The following is a 24,469-nucleotide window of genomic DNA, read 5'->3' on the forward strand; positions in this document are numbered from 1 at the left end:
CTGATACTTTCCTCAGCTGATTCTTTTTGAACATAAGTGTACTATTTCTCTGCCTATTACAAAACCTAACAAAAAAATAGCTCAATAAAATCATGATCTTGTCTTGGAATCTGTGCTGTATATCACACTCGTCACAAAACATACAGCATAAGAAAAGGACTCTATGGGTTTCTCTGAAACAAAGTGCATCATCTCCCCCAGCAAGAAATGGGACATGATTCCATTCTCAATCTTAAAAGCCATGCCATGCATAGTTAATCTTTATTATCTACAACTCCTTATTTCATTATAATTAATCTGTTTACCTCTGGAAGATCCTACTCTCAAGAATGTTCTCTTACAGAATCTAACGTAACAGCAAAATGAAAAAAGTGAGTCAGTGAAACTGCCATAATCATAGACACTGAATGACTTGATACAAACTCTTTTTCACAGAGACCGTTAAATGGTCATATATGGACAGTAAGTCATTTGAAAATGTATTACCCTTTTCTTTCCAGGTTCAGAAGCACGTGTATCATAGTCATCTGGAAGCTGTAGGTAATCTTCCATTCTGCTGGCAATTGCTTCCCAGTCACGTTTCCTTTTAGTGCCAGTCCGCAAACCATCCAGCTTGTCTGAGAACAAACACAGAGCCTCGGAGTTAAAGAAGATTTTTTTTCTATTATTCACACAAACAAGACGAGAGTGGAAAAGTTTTCAAAAGAATAAGCAGCAGAACTTGTACATCCAGCTTGTCTTGACAGGTGAAATGATGAGAGTTGAAATAAACTAGAGAAGACTCAACACCATTTTCAAGTTTTATTGATCTTTCACATTAACCATGTGGCAATAACACTCAGTCTTGTTATTTGTATGAGGGAGAAAAGCTTGCTCTTCTGGATGTTCATACCATATGGAGACTGTCCTCACATGTACAATATAGCCACCAATAGCTAAGAACCACAAATCCACCTGTTCTGTATTTGAACACAATACTAAAGCTGTAGCATTTTTCCCATATTTGGGGTTTAATACTGTGTCAAACATGGCATGCATGCAGTACGAGGGAACAAGTGACGATCGTATAATTTAATGCATCAAAGACAAGTTTTTGAGATACTGTTTCTGCTAAATAAAAAGCTCCTTGGAAACTCTGATTCCCTCCCTTTCTTTTTCTCTCCCCACAAGGAAAACATACTCAAAAAAATCTTCCAGGACTGGAAAAAAAAAAATTATGTCAGAATCTTGTGTTTCATGGTGTAAGAGGTCAGTCACGAGTATTTGAGCAGTACGTTTGTCCAACAGTCATCATTTTCTTCTTTTTCTTATTGAACCGACAAGGCACGAGGAGAAACAATTCCATTCCTAGGTTCTAAAATTTTGTTCCTCTTTGGACACCTATTTTCAGTGAAAAAACAACACCTTCTTGAAATTATGTGGCAAACTGCTTTTGGAGAAGAGATGAAGTATTCATTGTAAGATTACGAACAACGATGCATGAAAATGAAAAACGGCTTTACGAGTCAAAGGAAATCCTAGTACTTCTGTTTATGTATGCTACCATTTTATAAGCCAACAATTAAGTATATGCAGAAGGAATACTAAGTTTGGCAGTTACATTCTATAAACCATTTCCAGTGATGTCAGTAACATTGTTTCAGAAGTCACTGATGTACTTAAATTCACCCACAAGAGGCCTCTGAAATAAATCAAATACAAGGCAGCATATTTTCTGGATAGCAGAAGAGGATGTTCAAAAAGTATGTAATTAAAGAAGCTCAGATCAGAGATGAGGTTTTTTTACTTAATATGGGAGAGAAAAGAGCAACAACAGAGATAATGTGAGGCAATGGTGAAGTAGACATGCTAGTATAATTTAAATGCCATAAACTAATGAAGTAATTCCTCACTCATACAACTAAAATTTTTAAAGATTCCAGCTTTGCCGCATTTCCCTGGAATAGATATAGAATTTCTTCTAAGAAACCATTTTAATCCCCCTCTGCCTTTTAAAAAAAGCCAAAAATTATGAAAACTCTGCAGAATATTTGTATGTTACATATCTTGTTACATGATTCAGTTAAGGTTCTTCTTTTGCTCTAAGTTAAATCTGCCAAATTTGAAGCTCAATCTCCACAGAAAGACGGCACTCCCTCTAAAAAACAAAATTGATTTATATAATATTCCTCTGTTACTCCAGCACATAATGTACTCGCACTATTCCTCAGTATTACTCTCAGATCAATCAGCGCAAATTGTTCGTGCTATAAGGGTTTCCAGAAAAAATGACTTTGGAAAAGAGAGCAAACGCATTGAGGAGCATTTAGGAACATGAAGAACTGAAAATTCAGGAGCTCTCTGTCAGCAAGTATCTGCATGCAGACATATTCCTGTTGGAAGGCAACACGCTATGATGTGAGCTCATCTCCTTACCAATGTGAAGGAAGAGTTCAGTCTCCCACTCCCTGCTGCACACAGACTGATTGAAAACATCACCAAGAAATGTGTTAACTCTCAAATATCAATACAGGAGTTCAGGAGATGTTCAGAGTATGAGGTTCCCCTTGGTCCCTTTTTGTTACTGCTACACAGAACTTATTTTAAAATGTTATCTCCTTCCATGTTTGAGGTTGGACTGCCTTTCCAGAGGGATCTGCTTCCATCCATACTATCGTGGTTCAAGGTACATGTGCCATGTAGTAGATGCTACAGAAGTGTCAAAAGCCTATCACAGAGCATTATTTCAGAATATTCTTTTCTGAAAATGAGACAAGGTGTCATTTTGTAACAATGGTGCTCGTGAATATTTATGACAGATGATTATTTAGTGTTAAGCTATCAAACATCACTTTACCATTTCAAGTTTAAAAACAATGAAGCAGAGGCATTTCTGAAAACCCACAAAACTTAAAAACTCACCTTTAGAATTTTAATAATAAAGCATCTGAAAGTAATTGACTTAATTAGCTCCTTCAAAAACTAAATGAATTGATCAGCTACATTTTTGCCCTTCTTATACAAGAGCCAAAGTTTTATGTAAAATGTTATTTGCATTCTAGAGCAAATTTTACAGTGGTATCGAAACTTCAGCTATGCCAGAGCTCACTTTTCCTTTCCTAAAAGAACATGCCACTAAGCCGCACTTTGAAAGAGAGTATTGCACTAAACACTTCGAATACAGTCAAATTTTGAAAGTGTGAGTCCATTTCTGTAAATTTAAATAGAAGAACCCATATGCACAATGCACTGAGACAGACCAGTGATCAGACTTTAGCGTAAAAATGTGGCTGTGCACTCACAACACATAAGGAAATGATATACCACACACATACTTGGAGGAATGCATCACTGCTGCCAAAGTAAATCTGAACTAAAGCAAGAGCTCTGGGGCATACGGTATGGCGATTGTCACAAGTCAGTGTTGCAGCTAAAGAACTCAAACTCTTCAGACCTCTTCTGAGGCTTACTACAATCAGTAAGACCTTATTGTGCTTTCCTGTAACAACATCTACTCAGAAAGAAAACAAAAAAGCGAATCAAGACTTACAGCATTGGTTTTGGATTCTGCACTTATATCACTTCTGCAAACGTGTGCCCTCCGGGACTAATGCAATAAACCTAATGGGCAGGCCAGTTCCTAGGAAATAACTCAACTTTGGAATACCAAGTGCATACCACAGTTTACATGCTTTAAAGGAAATAATTAATTGGTCATCTACAACAAAGTCTTACTGTGAATTAAATATAATAATTCTTACTCACAGACTGCCAGTACTTACAATGCATACCTTGAGCTAGAAGTTGTCTGCTCTTGCAAAGCAACATTTCACAGAAACAGCATTCATTACATAGGAATGCCTGGCCTTTTAAAAGCATATGTTCTGTCAGAATTTACTTTTAATCTATAGTTCTATATATTTCTAAAAATGGATCTAGAGGATAGTTATAAAAGTAAAATTGTGAATACAGATTTAATAGAAAGACCTTCTCAGCACCTGTATCTGTGTCTTGCGGCATGCTAACATCCAGTTTGTTAATGGAGTTTGATTGTTAAAGGATTATTGCAACAGCCTTGCAGGTAACTTACTTTAGCATAAAATTGATTCTGCTGCTTGCTCCCCATTTTACATTTCAGTGGAGACCATATACAAATCCTGTGTTTTATATTATGGAGTTTTCATACGGAAAGAAACGCACCACAGTTCTTCACTTCTATTTGTTAGCAGTATTTTATGATAAATTTTGAAAGCTATCTGTAAATTTCTGTTGCACAGTCTCCACATTGCTAGGAATTACACATAAAACTTAAATATTTTTAGAAGACACTCTGGACTCCTGTGGTATTTGTAAAACGCATGGGATAACTTAAGGTTCACCATAAGCAGCGCAGCGCATCTGTTCCTACTACTCAGTATTGAAAGAAGTACGTTATTTGGAACACAAAACAAAGTATCAGAGCATTCTTCAACAATGCAGTTTTCCAGTACTATGATTTCATACATAATCAGGGGAAAAAAAAAAATCATTCTAAACTTAAGAAATAATCTTAAGATATTAAAACAATCAACTCTTATAAACAAAAATGCAAAGCAATCTTGAATTAATTTTGTCTAACTGCCTGGCTCTTTGATACGCTGGAATCATTGAATACAAGGCTCCTCCAGTCATACTGCAGGTGCCACATCAATATATTCCACAAATATTTAAATGACTTAAAAGAGAGCACAGCAGCAGAAGAGATGGTGCAGCTAAACAGTTAACAGCAAAAAATGAAAGGCTGCTTTATGTAAGCCAGAACTTCTAACACTATTTCTATGGTGCAATTATGATTTTTGTTATTGAAAAGTAATGATACACAGGGCTGTACCACACATGCAGAAGCAAACCTCAAAATGTTAAAGACATGCTGCGTCCCATTCAGGTATTTGTTACTTCTCATAGACATGATAGAAGCAGTTTTATGCAGATTGTATTGATAAAATCTTCACTTATAACCATTAGTGTTCAGTAAAAGAACTCCACAACCGATCGTAATGACTAGAAACGCCTTTCAATGTGTACACTTTCCACCATAGCCATGGTGCATGCATTTCAGCCTGGAAGCTGCTTTTGACTTTGACAGAATCCTAATATTAGCACTTACGTCTAACACAACCAGCAGCACTAAGCCGAACAAAAAGTGCACCCTTGTGCTCCTGGAAAGTCCATCTTGCACCCTACTATGAATAATTCTAGTACTCTCCTGGAACTGAAAAGCGCAACAAACTTTGACTTTTCAATACCCAAGTTGTTGAAAAGATACATCAAGGCCTAATCATTCAGAATCAACTTCAAAGCATGGCACTACTTTTCCTCACACATGTCAATTTTGGAAAGCGAGAAACATCTTCAATACAGTTAGCTACTAGGCATGTCTCCAAGAAAGTAAGAAGTTACTGATGACATTTAGGCTTGAAAATAGGTATGCAGTACGAACAAGAATGCAGTGCAATGTAAGTTGACTCTCTGCTTTTTGTAATACAGAAGAGATGAATAAAGAATAGAACTACTGCTTTTTTCAAATTCTAAGACAAAGTATTTTCCTTGAATGGATGGAAGAACAGTTAATGAGTATATAAAACAGTGATGGTTAGAAAGTCGTAACTCCCTTGCCTCTAGCAGAAGACAAATTTCTTTTTTGTAAAGATGCTTTTGCAGTTTCAGACATGTGTATGAGATCAATACATTTATTTATCTTTGGTAAGGAGGCACAGTAAAAATGGAAATTCATGTTTTGCAAACATCATCAGATACCAACTATAAGAAACAGGAAAAAATAAATACCCACCTAGCTTTGCCTCAGAAGTGTCCATCTCCCATTTGCTTTTCGGAATGTAACCCTAAATCATACACAGAGAGAAGCTCGGAGGATTAGAGAGAGACACACATGCATATCACTTTTGAACTGGAAACAGCATTATAATGGGAGCTTAAGGTATTTCTTTTTGTAAGGCACAATTCTTGTTATCAGATGAAGGAAACAAATTACTCAGTATTTCAGAACTTCTGCATCCACTTTCCATTCAGTGATTTTAGCAGCCCTTGCAAATCATTACAAGAGTGCTGCCCTCTGCAAACACAGAACTCCGGAATGAGTTTAACAGACAGCAATGGTGCTGCGTGCACAGTTACTACATTATATTATCCCCGGTGGCAAAGTCAGTGCAACACAACTTATCAGGCATAAAGAATATTCAAAGCTTTACAAACACAAATGAAAAGGTTACCGTAGCCATAAGCTTTTAAGAATATATTCCCAGATTTACTACACACAAGCTTCACTTAATAACCCTTTTGAAGGGGCATACTAAATTATTGTAAGTGGTTAGCCCACAACTAAACAAAATTCTTTTTTTTTTTTTTACTTTAAATGAGAGTATCTGCTGAACCACTAAGATTTAAGTATTATTTCTCATTTTAAAATAACCCTCTTAGTTCAACAATTCTTTTAAAACACTTTTTCCCTACAAATAATGTCATCATACGTTTTACATGTAATGATTTTTAGCCAGTTTATTCCTTGCAAATGAGCATAATTATATTAAATTTGCCAAAAATGTATTTATTTTAGATATCTTCTTGTTATCTTTTCATTTTATACACTTGGACAAGTAAATCCTTACTAAGCAACCCCTTATAACTCATTTCAGCTGTTCAGGTTTGGTATAAAACTTATGTTTCTCTGCAATCATATAAAAAGCTCAATGTAGTGAAATGGAACACCAGTGAGAATTTCATTATTTTAAGAATGATTTTTTCATCATCTAATCTACTCTAGAAGATTTCAACACGAAAACAAACAATTCATAGACCAGTTTTATTATACTAACTTCTTTCCTGCTCTATTTATAAGTTGCCTCCACTGTGGTAAACACATACATGTATTTGTTAATGCTAAGGGTTACTAAATCAGGGTGTACTATTCCAGAGAGCTACACTGTTTTTAATTATGTTCAGCACTGCTCTTCCAAAATCCTTGAAAGACCTTTTTCCTATCAAGCATATATCAGTGCTTTGAGATTATCTTATTGTTTTTAATCAAGTCTGTAATTAATACAAACTAAGACAGTTTGCGCTGCAATACTCCCTTGTAACAAATAAACAAACTTCATGTATATATGTACATTTAGACTTTTAAACCCAGTTGCACATTAAAGTTTGCTCAGAAAGTTTACACCACAGCTAGAAGCCTGTATTGAACAAAGTGATGTGTGATACACTGGTGAGAACACTAAGGTAAATCCATCCATAATTCATACCATCAAGCACAGAAAAACAAGAATTGACTGAATGCTACAAACAACCCTATGGGAGTTGATAATAGCAACAAAGGAGTGACTTTGATGGTGTGAAATGGCCTATTGTGTGCTGAATCTGTACAATATCCCGGTCCTCAGATAGGATAAGAAAAGATTCAGACTTCATCCTTTGATTCAAGACAGTTGGATATTTCAAGGACATCTGCCAGATGGCAGGAGCTTCAGACCTCTCTTTTTCCACAGGATTAAATGCAGCAAAATGAAGAAGCCTTACCAACTGCTCTCAAGAAGGCAACAAGATACCAAATACAGTGTAGTGCTCCACCTTTCTGTCTGACGTACCTCTCTCTGAGATTAGCCATGTGACTGAATAGCAGAGATTACATAGAGCAGATAATTCTTTGCTATTTTTCATCTCTTGTGAATCTGAATAGAAAACATTCTTATATGTAGATTACTTTTAGTTATTAATAATTTGCATAATTTTTAGCCACCAAGCTTTCTCCTTGTCTCATGAAGAAAAGGGTATTGTTATATGTGCTGTACATTAGGACACTCCCCAGAGCCCATAAACACACACATACACACACACATTTTTGCAGAGATGGCTCAAAAGCTAAAGACGACTTTCTCTTCTAGATATAACTCATTCCCAAGAAATGAGACTAGCAGCCATATTTTTGTAAACATGGATGCATCTTTGAAATGTTCTAACCACACTTTATGCAGTCTCATACTCTGTGCCAAAGGATAATTTAGTAAAGAGAATAAATGAGTCATGTTGCAAAAACCAGATGTTTATTAAAATCCACTCTTCCTAAACTTTTTTTTTTTAAATTCTGTATTTCAACTGCTTTCTAAACTGCCGCTCCTGAGGAAACCTAAATTTCCATCAAGAAAAAGGATTTTGCTCACGTCAGACATTTTTGGTTACTTCCTGTTTATTGGAGTTTAACTGCTTGGTTGTGGGAACCAGGGTTTGACACATTCAACTCATCAAACACTGACCAGCTGCAGCTCCAACACATACCAAGAAGTTACATTAGGAAGCCTTCCGTAGCCTTTTAAATGCATACCTAAAACCACCAGCCCTCAGGGCAATTCTCTAACCTTCATTTATCCAAGAGACCTAACCCCTCATACTGGAAATACCTACTGACAAAGTCAGCGAGCCTTGGCAGAGAAAGCATTCTTCTTCGTAACTGTTGCCATATACTGTGACAGTCGAGAAGAGTTCTTTAGACACGTGAAAGCAAATAAACTAAATTAATCTTTGCCCATTTTTCACATCCCTCCACTTAGTGTAATTCTTAGGTAATCTGGAAGACAGCGCTATAGTGTACTGCAATTTATAAATGTCTGTAAGCAGCATGTTGCCACGCTCCACTGATAACGCTGTTTGTGGCATATACTCACAGATTCTTTAGAAAAAAAAAATCAGTTAGGAATAATATGATTTAACATTAAAGTTCTCCTAGAAATGTTTAAGGAACAAACGACTAGAAGCGTGTGCGTTAAGATCACACTGCTAAGAATGGCAATGGGTTGGCATTTGTAAGACTGAGATTCTTCCTCAGGCACATTAACAAACATTTTCTTAAAGATGGCTGATGTGTCTCCTACCAGTTCACTTTCTTCCTCCTCTGCTGTATCCTTCTTGACTTCTTCTTTCTGGTCTTCAATATTTGCATCAAAATCCTCCATCTCCACCTGTTCCAAAGCACAAGCACAGACTTACAAGGCACTGCTTGACTTCTAAGTATTATCTTTTTGGCAGAGTAAGTAGAAGATTCCAAGTTCAAACAGAAGAGGAAAGAAAGGATTAGTCTTGGGAAGCATGATGATGCAATATATATTAATACTGGCTCCATTTTGGCTTCTCTCAGAAGCAGGTTCTCTTCTAGCTACAGAGTGAACAAACTGTGTGAAAAAGTAGCAATCGTCTATTCTCTTCCTTCACATGCGCTCTTTGTGCTACCAGTATCTGTAACAGTAAGATACTTCTCTTGCTTCCCACACAATCACATTTCAAAACTTGAAATCTCAGAAAAAGATCTTAAACTTGCCATTTACACACCAGTGGAATGGCATGCTCTGCATAGAACATCTCTATCAAGCCTTTATCTTCTATGTATTTAAATATCACAGTGAAGAATAATAACCACAGAGATTAACATAATAAAGAAAACGGATGCTTTAAGACATACATTTAACTCAGCCCATCTAATGGAATACTTTGTGGGGCACATCTCTAATGGTGATTCATATGTATACTGTGGAATACCTAAAACTCTCCCATTAGGTATAGTCCTTCATACCATTACTAAAACCTTGATGCACAGAGAGTAAATCCCAAATGTGTTCTTCTCTGAGTCTACTTGAGAGCTGAGCTTTTTGCTGTCCTCTTAAATATTACTATTTTCTGATACAAAGACTTTGGAGATTCAAAAATAACAAACTGCCAAGAGTACATTCTCTTCCTACTTCAGGAGTTCACCAGTTTCTATGGCCATAGCAAGAGCTGTTCTGACAGCAACGTGCAGCTATGGGGCACATCTCTAATGGTGATTCATATGTATACTGTGGAATACCTAAAACTCTCCCATTAGGTATAGTCCTTCATACCATTACTAAAACCTTGATGCACAGAGAGTAAATCCCAAATGTGTTCTTCTCTGAGTCTACTTGAGAGCTGAGCTTTTTGCTGTCCTCTTAAATATTACTATTTTCTGATACAAAGACTTTGGAGATTCAAAAATAACAAACTGCCAAGAGTACATTCTCTTCCTACTTCAGGAGTTCACCAGTTTCTATGGCCATAGCAAGAGCTGTTCTGACAGCAACGTGCAGCTATGGTACATTCACAATGACCATACGATTAACACCCTAATTTATCCCCAGAGCTCCTGAAACATCTGCCAAAGAAGAAGGTAACAGTAAGAAAGCTGACACACCAAAGACACATATCATGGCAAATTGCAAATGGAATAAAAAGGTAGTATACTTCTACAGCAAATCTAATCTTCTGCTACATGTTATTTATTTATTTCTTCATTCTCTGCTATAGGTCAGTATTTCTCAAAGCAGGGACTGGAGGGGGTGTGTTCAAATTTGTTTATTTACTTATTTATCAAACTATTTCTTCAAATCATGATTCAATTAATCCAGTAACCTGAAGAAGTGTTGAGTTTCATATGAGAGAGCAGAGACCCTCTTTAACTGGTACTCAACAGTTGCTAAAGAGCAAAGTTGCTTCAACTCTTCCTCAAAGATGCATAAGTCTAGGCTCCAAAAAGTTGATAAAAAGTAACGTACCTTGATGTTTGGGTAATTGATAAGAATAACAGAATACACTTGTCTGACACAGCAATGCTGGCTGTCTGCTGTGCCAAGTATAACTGTCCAGTTGTGATCATACCTTCCTCTGCTTTGTATTTTCAGTATAGTCACATCTACATAATTTGTAATTTTAACAAGCACAGAGATTCTCACCTCTTCAATAGCAGCATCCTGCAATAGAGAACGGATGTCCAGGCGCATCATGTGACGTGGTGCTGCCTCCCAGTGATCAGACATCTAACAAAAAAACAAACGAGTGAAACACCTCTAAAAATGTAACAGATTTGATGGAAAATTGGGTTTCTGATCATGAACAAGATGTATCTGTACTTAAGAAAACTAATCTCAATCAATCCCATGAAATAACTACCAACTCTTCTTAGAGGAAAAGTGTAAGCATTATGTAGTCTAAAAGAGGTCAGCACGCCTGAAAGCACAATCAAACCTATGATTAATCCTATGACTCCAGATGTATACAGTTACCCTGCTGATTTCCTTTAGCTTGCGTCCATGAATATTCCTCTTGGAACACGTCTGGTTATCTGCACTCATTTCAGCTAAGTACACCTAGAAAGAAAAAGACAATATTAAGTATTGTAAATCCATTTTTAGAGCTCTTTTTCTACCTGGTGATACACTCTGCAGTTGTACATTCTAAGAAAGGTAAATTTTTAACTGTAGACCACAGCATTTTTCCTGAAGGCAGGAGGGACTTTGCATTCAAAAGTTTTGAAATACCAGCATATGGGTGCTAGCAAGTTCAAATGCTTTTTAGGCTCCATTACCTCAAAACCCTTGGTTTTTGCAGCACTCCAAAACTGTTCAAAATGTCGCACTCTATCATTGATAGCATCAAGGATAATGAAGGGGAAGAAGCCATCATCCAAGGTCTTTTTGAAAGTTTTAAACATGCTGGTACGATAGGTCTCTTCCATATCAGCTTCATATTCATACTCCATCACCTTTATCAAGGACAAAAGCATTTAAGAAAGAGGACACCTATTAAATTGCTAATGTTCAACTGCTGAATGTCATGACCACAAAGTACACTGGTATGAGAAAAACATATTCCAGGTCAACTTTTAAGAATGTGCCCATTCTGCCCTTAAGTTATATTGACTTTTATTGAAAAACAGCAGTCTTCCAAAAGCACAGACTGAAATTCTGATTGCCACTGTGTTGTTCCAGAATGTCTTGTTTCTTTGTCAAGATAAGCAATTGAATTAGAAGTACCTTCTTTTTCACTTTTTTCCCTGTATCTGGGTCTCTTTCTTCTTTTTCCACTTCAGTGATAAAATAGTCATCCAGGCTGAGCACTCTTGGTGCAGGTCCTCCACACTCTACTTCCTTATCCTGGGAGGAAAGCAAAAAGAAAATATATACTCCTCCTGTAAAAATTCCATTCTGCTACAGAGGATCTTTGAAACACTTTTAGCAAGCAGCAGTTTTCTGCCCTATATTCAAAACGAGAGAGTAGTATCCCTCATGCTTGCTAATAGTGGAGCGGATTCACATGCCGTATGAAGACATGGAACATGAAATAACAACAGGCTGAAGTTCCAGACACACAGAAAGAAAACAGCAGAGGAAGCGCACGTAAAAGACAAGCAGCACTACACAGTGAGCGGTTGTTTACATACCCTGATGAGTTTTGCTACATGTGTCTTTCCACTGCCAGGCAACCCTCTCATTATGATTACAATCTGAAACAAAGATGATGTAAGAAGACAGGATACTATGCTACATTTAACAGAATCTCTTTTGCAAAAATTTTCTTCTAGAAAATTACGTGCTCTCGGCTCACACTTTTGCATATCATCAAGCAAAGCCAGTACTATGCCTACTGTCTATTTTACAAACCAGGTTGTGAGGAATGGTAGTAGTTCCACAGAGTAAGACTATATGATGTTAAACATCTCAGCAGCCCATACTGCATAAGATGTTATAGACCTGGTTCAGACAACATTAACTGGAACACTTGTCTACATCTTTTATAGCTTGAGTGTTGTTCGTTCTTATTTTATATAACGCATTGCTAATTCTCTGACTCTGTGTAAAGCTGAGGCTTTCCTCTGATAGATCAAAAAACCCAAGTGAAGATCTCAGAAGTGTCTAAAATACATGACATTACCCACTAACAGGAATTTCATCTTGGCATTCCCAGGAATTTTACATCGCCTGTGGACTCCTAATGCTACAACACTCTAGGCATTTGCAAAGGAACCAAGAGAATTTCCAGGGCTTCCTCAAATGTAGGCTTGTTCTCAACATATTACACTCGTAAGCGTTTTACCTGAATACAGACCTCGTAGAAACTGACTGTTGCTATCAGAACACATACTCACCCTCTCTGGCCTGCTATCCCGTCCTGGTGGCTTCAAAATATCATCTACATTTTTAGATTCTGGCTTCCTTTCCACTCGTGGAGCAGGTGGTGGCTGACGTGGCATTGATGGAGCAGAAATAGGAATCCTTTCCTCAGGGTAATTTCTACGATCACCTTCAAATTCCATTGTTTGGACAGAAGAATTTTCTTAGTTCAGTAAAATAAAAAAATTAAGATGTTCATACCCAGCTGAGCTGATTTAAACAGACCTTCATTATTTTAGGATAAATTCACAGATTTGTCCCCAAAATAATTCAAATTTCTAATCTTGAACCTATTGCAATCAAAGACATTTTTAGCAGAGTATATAACTGTTGTGCTCCTGATCTCATCACCATTGAGAAATAAATTTTCCTGAATTATATATTCTGAACAAAGAAATACTGCAAATCAATTCATCTTCTCCCAATTAATCTTCATCTCTGTGAGTGCATATTTTTCATGATATTCTATCATGGCTTCAAGATTGAGAAACTGTACCTCCAAACATGGAAGGGCCATGATCGTACGCTGGACGATCTGTCTTTCGTTCATATGGTGGTCTTTCAAAACCACCCCGCCTGGAGGAAGGATGGTCTTTCTTGTCACGGTAAGACTGAGTCCTTGAAGGTGTAGTAGGAAGAACCCTGCCAAAAGAGTATTTTGCATATCTCTAGAATTTCTACTCTGGATTCCAGAGAGAAATGAACATGGACCTCACAGGCAAAATGGACAGCCTGACTCAATGGAGCCTGAACTGTATTGATTTTAACAGTGTTCTGAAACCACGTACCTATCATCTCGGGGATGCCGCTCTTTTTCAAATCTCTCTCGCTCATAGTCCACAGAACCACGGTCTCTGTGCAACTCTCGTTCTCTCTTGAAATCCCGATGATCTGTGTTGGAATTACCTTGACGCTCAAAATAAGGTTCACGATCTCTTTCTCTGTTGTAACGACCAGGGTGCTCTGAAATGAGAAACCCATGGAAATCCAAACTACTGAAAAATACTCTGAATTTTTTATTATTTTTGAAGGAAAAGCAACAAACAAGAATGGAATAAAAGTACATAGGAACATATGATGTGAGGGGTAGAATGGACTTAATCAGTCACTGGCTCTACTTTTCCAAACTGTGACAGACAACCATACCAAAGCTACAACACTGAATTTTTAAAGTGGCTATGTCATTGACTGCATTACTCCTCTTGACAATATAAACTGTTATTGTTATGGGCCTCTGAAGAAGAGAAAGCGGTTCTAGCTTAAACAAGAGTTACTTAGTTTAAAATAGGCTTTTAGTGCCTTACAACTTTTCTTAAGAGCTAACTAACTGTCTGAGAATTAGCCAAGTGTTCCCTACCTTTTTGAAATGTTTGCCTCTCCGGTAGAGGTTCCGGACGCAGTGTTACCCTCTCCCCATATGGAATCTGTTCCACTTTACTGGTGGTTATATCTGGTTAAAAATAATCAAAAAATAATCAAGGTCTTAAAATACCCCTCTTCCTTTCCTCTGTCATGAAAAGCGATCAGTCAATGGCATTAAAAGTGACTGGAATAACTTAACCAAAATTTCTTTTAATGGATAATGCAAAAGGAACTATACATAAATCCACAACACCATGGTTTTGAAAGTCTGAAGCAGGTTTGTGTATGTACGTGTATCACTTTACCTTAAGAATGGGACTTCTGCCTTTTCAGATGAGTTCAGGTAGCATACAGAGTCAGATTATAAACATTAAAATTTTCTGAAAGTTTCAGTAACTCATAGAACTACTGTAATGTCAAGAATATTAAATGAAATGCTCCCTTTAGATTCCTAACAGTGACAATTTTTCTAACAGCTTTTACTAAAACATCTACTTAATGGAATCAATATGGCTTCAATTCACATTATGGTATCTTAGAGAGAGAGAGAGGGAAAAAAAAAAAAGCTCTTTAAATGACAATGCACAATTTAAGAACTTCTTTACAACATGGTTTCACTCCTGTTAAAAACTAAGAATGAGGGAAATTAATTCTATTAAAAAACCTAGTGAATTTTAGCTTTGATAAGTTCAATACTAAAAATCAGAGCCCTTCACTGTTTATGTTTTAAATGCCTGTTTAGGGCACACACCCTTCAGAACTAGAACTATGTCTCCCTCTCTGTCTAGAGGGTATCTCACACCCATTAAGCAGTACATAAATAATGCCAACACCAGTTCCATTCTGCTTTAAGTTATGAAGTCACACCTAAGAACATTAACAATCCAAAGTACTTTCTAGCACAGTTGTTTCCATACTCAGCTACAAAGGGATTAAGGGAAAGTATCAATATCAATCTAAATATAACACACTGATGCAATCACATGAGTTGGTATTTATTAGAAGCAGGGATGTCTATGCACCATTCAGTTCACATGAAATAGCTCATTATCACAGCACTGAAGAAAACATTAAACTCCAGGCTGGAGCTTACAGCCTCCTTAAAATTGCATTGCTTAGCATTAGATCACAGTGTACGCAGCCTACAGGTCAACTGCAGAATATCTATGGCACGCTTTGCATGGCACACTCCTTTAGAAAGAAGCTAGGAAGACTAATTAGCTCTCCGTTACAGATCAAACACACTGTAATACCCACCTCGCCCGTGGCCATAATCCACAGTTTGCTGAATTACAGGTGCTTTAGGAACTGGTGGAATAACCGGAGGAAGGGACCCTGATACAGCTGATGAAACAGAGGTGTGAACAGCAGGTACTTTCACAGGTGAGGAGACGGGTGGAGGCATCATTGACTCCTGCTTACACAACTCGTACTCCGTATTTGCTCCTTTATCCTCATTTGTGTCCCAGAGTCCGTGGAAAGAATCCTCATCCCAGCGTTCCTGTTCCACAGCAGAAGGTGATGGTTTTAAAGACTGACCATGACTTGGGGTTGTAGTTGGAGTAGAAACTGGAGCATGTGGCCTTGTCATAGGTGTAGCAGGCCTTGACAGTGGGGCACTTGGTCTTGCCACAGGGGTGGGCTGTCTGAACAACACGGGAGGCTTTATAATAACAGCAGGAGAAGGTTTAATAGCTTGGGCTTCTACTGGTGCCTCTGGAGATAGCTGAGAAGAGACCTAGATGCAGAAAGCACTTTTAATATAGATCTGTAAACTAACCTTCTCTCATCCTCCGTAAGCACAATGGCAATTGGTAATCAAATCATAAGCATTTTCTAATTCCTCCATCGAGGTGCTACAGGTAGGAGGACAATACTTCAAGAATTGGTGGCCTGAATTAATTTGGTATTTGTTCACTATGTGAAGGCTTAAATAATATTTATTTTCTCCTTCAAAATAACCTTACCAATTTAAGCTCCAGTAGGCCTATCTCAGTTCAAAAGTGTCTATGGTTTTATTCTCAAAGACTCCTGCTTTCTGCAAAGATTCCTGCTGTCTGTGAGGAGGCTGAAAAAGTCTGAAAGTAGGGCAGCTTGGTGATGCACAAAAGGATTGATAAGGCCAGCTTCTTTCTGGAAGTCACTGGAAAAATTCCTAGAGAGCAGAATCACCTGGAAACTCCTTAATGAAATCAACATCACATCAACACAAGAAATGGGGAGGTCTTGCCCAGGGGAAAACCCCAACAAAACAAAACCCCTTCATGAACCAAACATCCCCACGGAACCCCACGCACTGTGTCACAAAAGTCTTTTCAGCATCACAGCAGATGCCAAGCTACAGGCAGCCTTATTAGCAAGGTGCAACAAAACTTGCAGAATGGTTGTAGATATAAAGCTGAACTTTGTAATAATAGTTCAAAGTCACAGCAGAAGTCTGAAGGCAGGAATCCCAAGAAAGACAACAGTTGTTTGAATACATCTAGGCAGATGGGCAAAGAAGTCTGAGATACAAAATACCAAAGTTGAGTAAAGTCATTTCCTAAAGGCATCCACATATCTGCAGTTCTTGGTAGAAAATCTGTTCCATTATTTTAGTTTATAGACACTGTAAATGAGGAAGAGGTCAACTAGGCAAAAAGAAAACTTTCAGTGCCTCATTCACTGCATAACACTTCTCTGGAGGGAGGGACAAAGAAAGTTAAATGTCAGACCCAGAGGTCAACATGGCTAAATTTATTGGTACCAGTAACTTTGGAGTTAAGATGTGATGAAGAATAAAGACTGTGCATCAACTCAGGTATCTCCTCCAACACACATTTAACAAAATTCTTTATTCGTTTTAGGAAGGATTTATAAACCTGAGTGAACATGACTGCAGAAGTTCAGTTGGTTTCTGACTGGGTATGAATTATCAAAAAAACAAATATAAGCAGCTGAGAAGAGTTCCCAGAAACAACCAGGAGATTAAGCAGCAGAGGACTAACTTGCATCACAACAGGAGATGGAAGTCATGGAAGTACACAAATGTGAGCTTCCATGCACTTTATGATATTCCAGAGAATGAGAATTTCTAATAAAGACAGCAAACAGAAAGCTAATGCCCACTCTATGTTCCAATATCTCAGGTTTTGATAGACCAATCCTCAAAATTCTCTTTAACCTCTTCAAAGAGGAGAGAGCTCTTAAAGTAGAAAAGGCAGAGCAAGATTGGAATTAAAGCCAGTATCAGAACGTAGTTAGGCACGGAACAGGAGGGTCTTCTCATGAGCCTTATGTCCCTGTTTTGGAAGGGCTCACTGTTTCTTGCACATCATCCCACAGCAGTCTAGGTTGTTGAGCCTCACGCAATACCATCCCCAACGGGTGATGCTCAGAAGACACAGTGGACTTCACTAAGAAAGTAGACTGAGTAAGAAAGACTTTGGAAAATCTAAAGAAACTATGAAGTTGCTTTGCCTCAACAGAAAATTGATGAGGTTGTAAGGGCTGCTGGGGAGGCATTCCACACAGAAGTTTGACCATCAGAGTGCAGAACTGATCTGACATACACATTAATAGTAATTGCTACCAGCACGTCATTAAGTTAACACAAGATGAATTTACCTGAAAGGTACCTGGCCTTGTGCTTGTGTTCTGTGATCTAGGAGAGTCCTGTGTGGAAATGTCAGGTTTAAACTCTTTCAACTTCTGCAGCTGTTCTTTTTGCTCTCTGCACATGGATCACAAGAAAGTGTTATCAGTCTGTAGCTTAAATGAAAAATTAAAGAAATCAACGCTCACAGTGAAAACCACGTATTACACTAGCAATAGGAGCCAAGTCCAAAGATGAGAAGGACACAGCAGGCTTTACATGGTCAATGCTATGATTCAGAAATCTCTGTTTCACATTTACTTAACCATGGAGGTATTTAATACATAAGTTGCCTCCTTTTTTTGATCACAATTTTCCTCTGCAACACGCAGTTATGCCTTTGTGCTTGACGAGAACCACTCTGCTTTGGCAGGAAAGAGCAAAGCTAGATTTTAGCTTCTGACAACACCTTCTGCAGATCACAAACCCAGTGGAGATGCAAGCCTAAGTGCTCTCAGTGACTTGCTCTGGGTTGCACACTAACAGGATTGAGGCCAATACAAAGCAGAGACTCCAACATTTAAAAATAAAGCGGTGATGTTAGCTTTTGTTTCCTGGTTTTATGTATGAAAATGCTATCTAGTCTATGGAGGACAGACCAAGACCAGTCATAAATACTACAACCACTGGATTAAAGATCCATCTATTCAATATGATTTCCTTTCAGGTTTTGTTTGCATCTTTTTATCTAGGTTTTTTTATTGCTAATAACTCTTTGTTCATATTAATTGTGTATATTAAAGTAGTGCCCAAAGAACAGCTGAGAATGGGATCCCTCTGTACTAGGCACAACAGAGGTCATCCTGACTAGCAACCCATCTGCTCAGTGTCCAGTAGAAGGGGACCTCGGCTCACAGAAAGGGATCCAAAATGCTTCATTAGTACAAAGAGTAAACTGAGCAATTGCTAGCACTTAAAAGGTCATCTTTACACCTGGCTTAGGAAAAATACACCAGATGACAAATACAGAACAGCAGAGTATGCTGTTTTATACACAATAAAATCAAAGCCAGATGAAGGCTTTACCTTTGGAGATAAAAGCAGTTACACACCACGCTACTAGTATAACTCTTGGCTCAAAAATAAAATAGCATAAGCAGTCTCCTTAAAGTTGTTCCTACTGTTCAGACTGGGGTCACCTCCTCACAAGAACCTGATGAGAAGTAACAGTGTAACTAATTTTTAAGATTATCCTCATATTAATTTAAAAATCAGAACCAGTAGTGTCATGTTTATATTTCCTATTTTTACTGGCTTAGAAAGAAGTATATGTATCTACTTTCTTACATAAAATGTTTTCATCTATGTTTAAATATTTCAGCCCTAATAAATTATTCACTTAGGCAGTGATTCCCAAACTAGGGTCCTTAGATTAAGTCCACTGGCTTGCAACTAGTCACATTAAACAGCAAAATATATACCTGGCAATCTGAGGCAATGGGAAAGTCAGGAAGCTGAAAATTATCTGTTACTCTGAACTTTTGGCAAATATTACTTTATAACAGAGATTTCAGTTACTAACACCTGTTGAATTAATCTAATTGCAGTGAAAGATTAAATTATTCAGAATAAAAATTATCCCTTCCTTTTAAAAATTATTTTTCTTGCATTTTAGCATGCAACTAAGGCCTTCCATATGGGACAGATCCGTAGCAATCTTATGAGTCTAAAACCAAAACAGCTTCAAGAAAAGTCCAAAACATCTATGTTTCTTGCAACATGGTTGAATGTAAATATAGTAATGATAACCAAACATTCATTTAATTGCCTATTATTTTAGCGTATCTTGTTTACAGAATTACTAGGCATCGATCCTTAGTTATCTCTCAGTAACTCACTAACAGAATGAACCACATGAACCTCTGCCTCTAAGATGTTTCCTCTTTTCTCTACGGTCTCCTCTGAAAGGTCTCATTCACTGAAAATAGTAATCTTTCCGGGTTTTGGGGGATTTTTGTTTGGTTTTTGGTTTTTTTTTTTTAAAAAATACATTTAATGCACCTAAACCCATGCATCAAATCATAAAGCTAGTATTTGGATAGACAGTATGTGCTCCATTCATTCTAATATTACTAAGTTTACTGAGCCCTAGGATGTTTCTGATGTTTAAGAGAAAATTCTACTACTTATTTTTAAATAAACACTTATTAAAGCCTTAGGGAGTCTAGTAGCTGCTTTCTAAAATGTGGTCTTAGTGAACTCTTGCATTCATATCCTCCTGATTGTTATCACTGCTGTTATGCTGATCCTCAGAACTCAGATCAACCAAACTTGACAAAATCATTCACTGATGATGCTGGATTTCAAATAAGGGATTATTGTAAAAAGAAAAAACCCTCATATACTTTAATTAAAAAGTAAGCAGTATCCAAAAATTAAACAGGTCCCATTGTGTGGATTAAGAACCACATTAATGTTGATCTTGACAGGTAAGTATTAAAAAGCAATCATCAATGAGCTCATCTGACACTAATAAAAAGACTGAAAAGCAATTATCAACAAGCTCATTTGAGGATAACAAAAAGATTAGGCCGGGGATGTGGACATATCTCTTCCTAAAAAGTAACAAACAGAGAATGCCATATTCATGGGGAAAGGGACAACCACCTATTTAAGACAAAAAGTCCATCCACAAAAGCTATGATGAAGGTACTCCCAATAACTTGTTCCACACGAGCTCCCACTATCATACTGTGGTGACAAGAAATGAAGCCATTGCTGTGTCCATCAAGGAATGAATTAGGAAAGGAGCACCATCTCCACAGAATGGGATTCCCACCCAAAGTGACAGAACCAGGCAACTTACCGAAGCATTTTGAGCTCCTGGGCAGCCTTCAGAATTATCTCATGCTGTCTTTGGCTAAGGACCATCACTCCTCCCAAGGACTGGTCAGAGTCCAGGTTTGAATCTGTTCCCAGCATATCAGAGGAATGTGAAGGTGGAGGAAGGGATGACTCTGAATGATCATCCAAAGACCGCAGCCTGTCTCCATCATCTGGATACCACCTATCCGACAACCGTTCCCTCTCCCAGTCAGTCCTTTCAGGAAGGTAGTCTTGCTTCTCCCGCCATGTGTCATATCTCTCTGGATACTCTCGAATCCTCAGCTCCCCCCTGTCTCGGAGGTCTCTGTCATAATGATCTCTGTTCCTATCTTCCCTCCACCTATCTTCACGGTATCTGTCCAGAGGTGGAAGAGGTGGTAATGGTGGTAGAGGGGGGATATCCAGGTCACGATTCCCCATTTCTCTGTCATCCATAGGTCTCATGTCCCAGTCTCTATCCCATTCTCGGTCTAAATTTTGATCATAAATGTCTGAAGATCTTCCAGTCCTATCTAGATCCCTCTCTAGTTCCCTTTCTCTTGGCCTTTTCCAGTCATCCCACCATGAATCTCGTCTGTCATGATCAGATGATAAAGGAGGTAGCGGCGGTAGGGGAGATAATGGAGGCAATGAATGGTGGGATTGCAACCTGTCATCTCTGTCATACGTATCTACAGAATCATCCTGATAATCAGAGTTGTGATCTCTCCAGTATCGTTCTCTTTCCCAGTCATCCAATCGCTCCTGCTCCAAAGAAGGGTCATCTTGACTGTCTAAAGGAAACTCCTCCTGCATTCTATCATCTTCATGACCCCAAGAACCCCTGAGTGTCTCATCTCGATGGTACGGAGGCAATTTGTCAGGGTCATCTCCTAGGTGAATGGGTTTATCTATATTGCTTGTTTCAGATCTTCCTGCTTCCCTCTCCCGGCTGCCTGCCCTCCTGATGGGACCCCGCTCCCGGCTACCTGCCCGCCTGACCGGGACCCTCTCCCGGCTACCTGCCCGCCTGACCGGGACCCTCTCCCGGCTACCCGCCCGCCGCATGGGCTCCCTCTCCCGGCTACCTGCCCGCCGCATGGGCTCCCTCTCCCGGCTACCCGCCCGCCTGACCGGGCCTCTCTCCCGGCTACCCGCTCGTCCCCTGTCTTGGCTGCCTGGCCGCCCAGCTAGCTCTCTATCTCGGCTAGAGAATACCCTCTCATGGCTATCTGACCGCCCACCCAGTCCCCTCTCTCGGCTGCCAGACCGTCCATCTGGCATCCTCTCCCTGCTGCCTGACCGCCTATCTGGCATCCTCTCCCTGCTGCCCGCTCTCCTGAACATCCCCCTGCCACGGATGGATGCCTGCCTAGCATACCCTCTGCCCCTGTACGCATATCCTCTGCCACGGCCATCGTCCATTCTGCCCATTCCCCAACCACCGTCCATCCTTCCCATTCCCCGGCCACCGTCCATCCTGCCCATCCCCCGGCCACCGTCCATCCTGCCCATCCCCCGGCCACGGCCCATTCCCCAGCCACGGCCATCCCCCTGCCCTCTTCCACGGCCATCATCCAGTCTGCCCTGGCCTCTTCCTCTGCTTCCTGGTCCCTTGCCTCTATCTTCATGCATAAATGGCCCTTTCCCTCTGCCTTCTGGTCCAGGTAAGCCCTGGGTGCTATCTGAAGCAATCAACTGGCCATCTGGTGAATCCAAATCCTGATTTCCTGTTACAGGGGTTACCGCACTGCCTGTTCTTGCAATACTTGACTGCAAAGCTACAGGGCTACTAGAAAGTGATGTTGATTTCTGATTCTGAATAGGTGGAGTAGGTGCTTTGGACTCTTCTACTTGCTGGTTAGGATCATGTGAACTCCATGTCCACTTTTTAGGAGGGTCTGAAATAGTTTCTTTGACTTCAGGTTTGGATGGTTCCTGTTGAGTGTTTGTCAGGTCCTCATTTGACTCAATGGGACCTGCGCTCTGTGCATCAGGAACAGACTGTGTTCTGCTTACAGTCTGCTGATTGCCAGCTACTTCTGTAAAAGGTTCTTTGTTTTCTGACTGTGAGTCAGTCTGTGACTGCTGCTGCTGCTGTCCCAAATGAGGCCTAGGCCCCCTCCACCGTGGGCCACTAGGTCGGGAACCATGTCCATGTGATGTATTTGTCGAAGTATAAAATTGTGCTGCTGGTCCTCGTGGGATAGTCCCCCATCTACTTGAAGACTGTCCATCTGTATTCTGTCGGTCAAAACGTGACCTGTATCCTTCTGAGCGCTGGGAGTCAAAACGAGGCCCTCTCTGTCTTGAGCCTTCAAATTTGTCATATCCTCTTCCTCGAGGTCCATCAAATCTACAGATGACATAATGGCAATTTTATTCAAACGAACATGTCAAATTAAAAACCTCTAAGAGAGTTTCACCCCCCGTGCCCCAGTTACTTCTGAATCCTAGTGTGTCTTAGGATCAGTCCCAACTGAACCAGTGCAGAAGCACTGAGACATCTTCTTCAATTCAATATTGTCCACTGAAGACCAGTTTAAGCCACTTGCAGACTATGTTACCCTAAAAGGAAACTTGGCTTACATCTCAGGACTGAAACCTAACTGACAAAGAAAGCTGACAAACTCATCTGGAAAAAAGCTTTCAACTGTTGTTTAACGGAATTTTTGTTGGAATCAACAACCCCTTTTTGAAGTTCTGTTTTGATAGTATGCAACAAGCCTACTTAACTATGGTAATGAATGCCATCTAGAAAAATCTTTAAATACAGATCCTTTTAGAAAGTGCAACAAACTGTGATATTGCCCAGCTCCATGCAAGACAATATGCCTAAAAAATACATTTTTATTGCATCACTTTAATTCCTTTTGAGAGCACCTACAATTGCTATTGCTTGAATATGAGGAAATAGTTCAGGTAAACTAATGAAGAATAATTCATGCAATCATATGTAACAAGGCTGATTGAGTAAAAAAATCCAATCTCTAAGTATATACTCAAATACTGATTTACATTACAGATGAAAACAAATCAAACATTTTACACAAAGTAAGGAACTCATGTCTGAAGACAAGTTGCTTGGATGTTTGGGATGTTGTGTCTCACTGGATGGGATCAGGAAGGCCGAAGTGTGGCCGGAGCTGAACTTGGCAAGGGACGCAAAGAGTAATAAGAAAGGCCTCTATAGCTATGCCAACCAGAAAAGGAAGGTCAAAGAAAGTGTATCCCCCTGATGAACACAACTGGCAAACTGGTAACAATGGATGAGAAGGCTGAGGTACTCAACTTTTTTGCCTCAGCCTTCACTGGCAACCTCTCTTCCCACACCTCTTGAGGGGGTGGGCTGCAAGACAGGGACTGGGGGAGCAAAGTCCCTCCCACTTTAAGAGACAATCAGGTTCATGACCACCTGAGGAACTTGAACATACATAAGTCTATAGAACTTGACATGCCTGAGGGATGGAATGCCATCCAGAGGGACATGGACAAGCTCAAGAAGTGGGCCCATGTGAACCTCATGAGGATCAACAAGGCCAAATACAGGGTCTTGCACATGGGCCAGGGCAACTCCCAGAATCAATACGGGTCAGGGGATGAAGGGATTGAGAGCAGCCCTCCAGAGATGGACTTGGCAGTATGGGCGGATAAAGCTGGACATGAGCCAACAGTGTGC

At 39.3% G+C, this 24,469-nt stretch overlaps 2 protein-coding genes across 13 annotated transcripts in view; both read right to left on the reverse strand.

The window, feature by feature from the left end:
• Positions 1–24,469, reverse strand: part of DLST (dihydrolipoamide S-succinyltransferase) — a 92,649-nt gene that overhangs the window by 44,879 nt on the left and 23,301 nt on the right. The gene's annotated exons all lie outside the window — the stretch shown is intronic.
• YLPM1 (YLP motif containing 1) overlaps positions 1–24,469 on the reverse strand; it is a 38,950-nt gene that overhangs the window by 2,258 nt on the left and 12,223 nt on the right. Inside the window, exons 5-19 of one of the 12 annotated variants that reach the window (XM_075753882.1) lie at positions 20,792–23,146; positions 17,958–18,063; positions 15,609–15,852; positions 14,347–14,439; positions 13,778–13,952; positions 13,486–13,631; positions 12,965–13,119; positions 12,260–12,322; positions 11,853–11,972; positions 11,405–11,581; positions 11,103–11,186; positions 10,773–10,856; positions 8,904–8,990; positions 5,810–5,861; positions 487–617 (exon numbers count right to left, since the gene is read on the reverse strand). In XM_075753882.1, coding sequence (XP_075609997.1) covers positions 487–617; positions 5,810–5,861; positions 8,904–8,990; positions 10,773–10,856; positions 11,103–11,186; positions 11,405–11,581; positions 11,853–11,972; positions 12,260–12,322; positions 12,965–13,119; positions 13,486–13,631; positions 13,778–13,952; positions 14,347–14,439; positions 15,609–15,852; positions 17,958–18,063; positions 20,792–23,146 — 4,072 coding nt within the window. The other 11 variants (XM_075753880.1, XM_075753874.1, XM_075753873.1 and 8 more) reach the window with 11 other exon arrangements.

Source organism: Balearica regulorum, chromosome 5 (genome assembly GCF_011004875.1).
Source record: "Balearica regulorum gibbericeps isolate bBalReg1 chromosome 5, bBalReg1.pri, whole genome shotgun sequence".
NCBI classification, from domain to species: Eukaryota; Metazoa; Chordata; class Aves; order Gruiformes; family Gruidae; genus Balearica; species Balearica regulorum.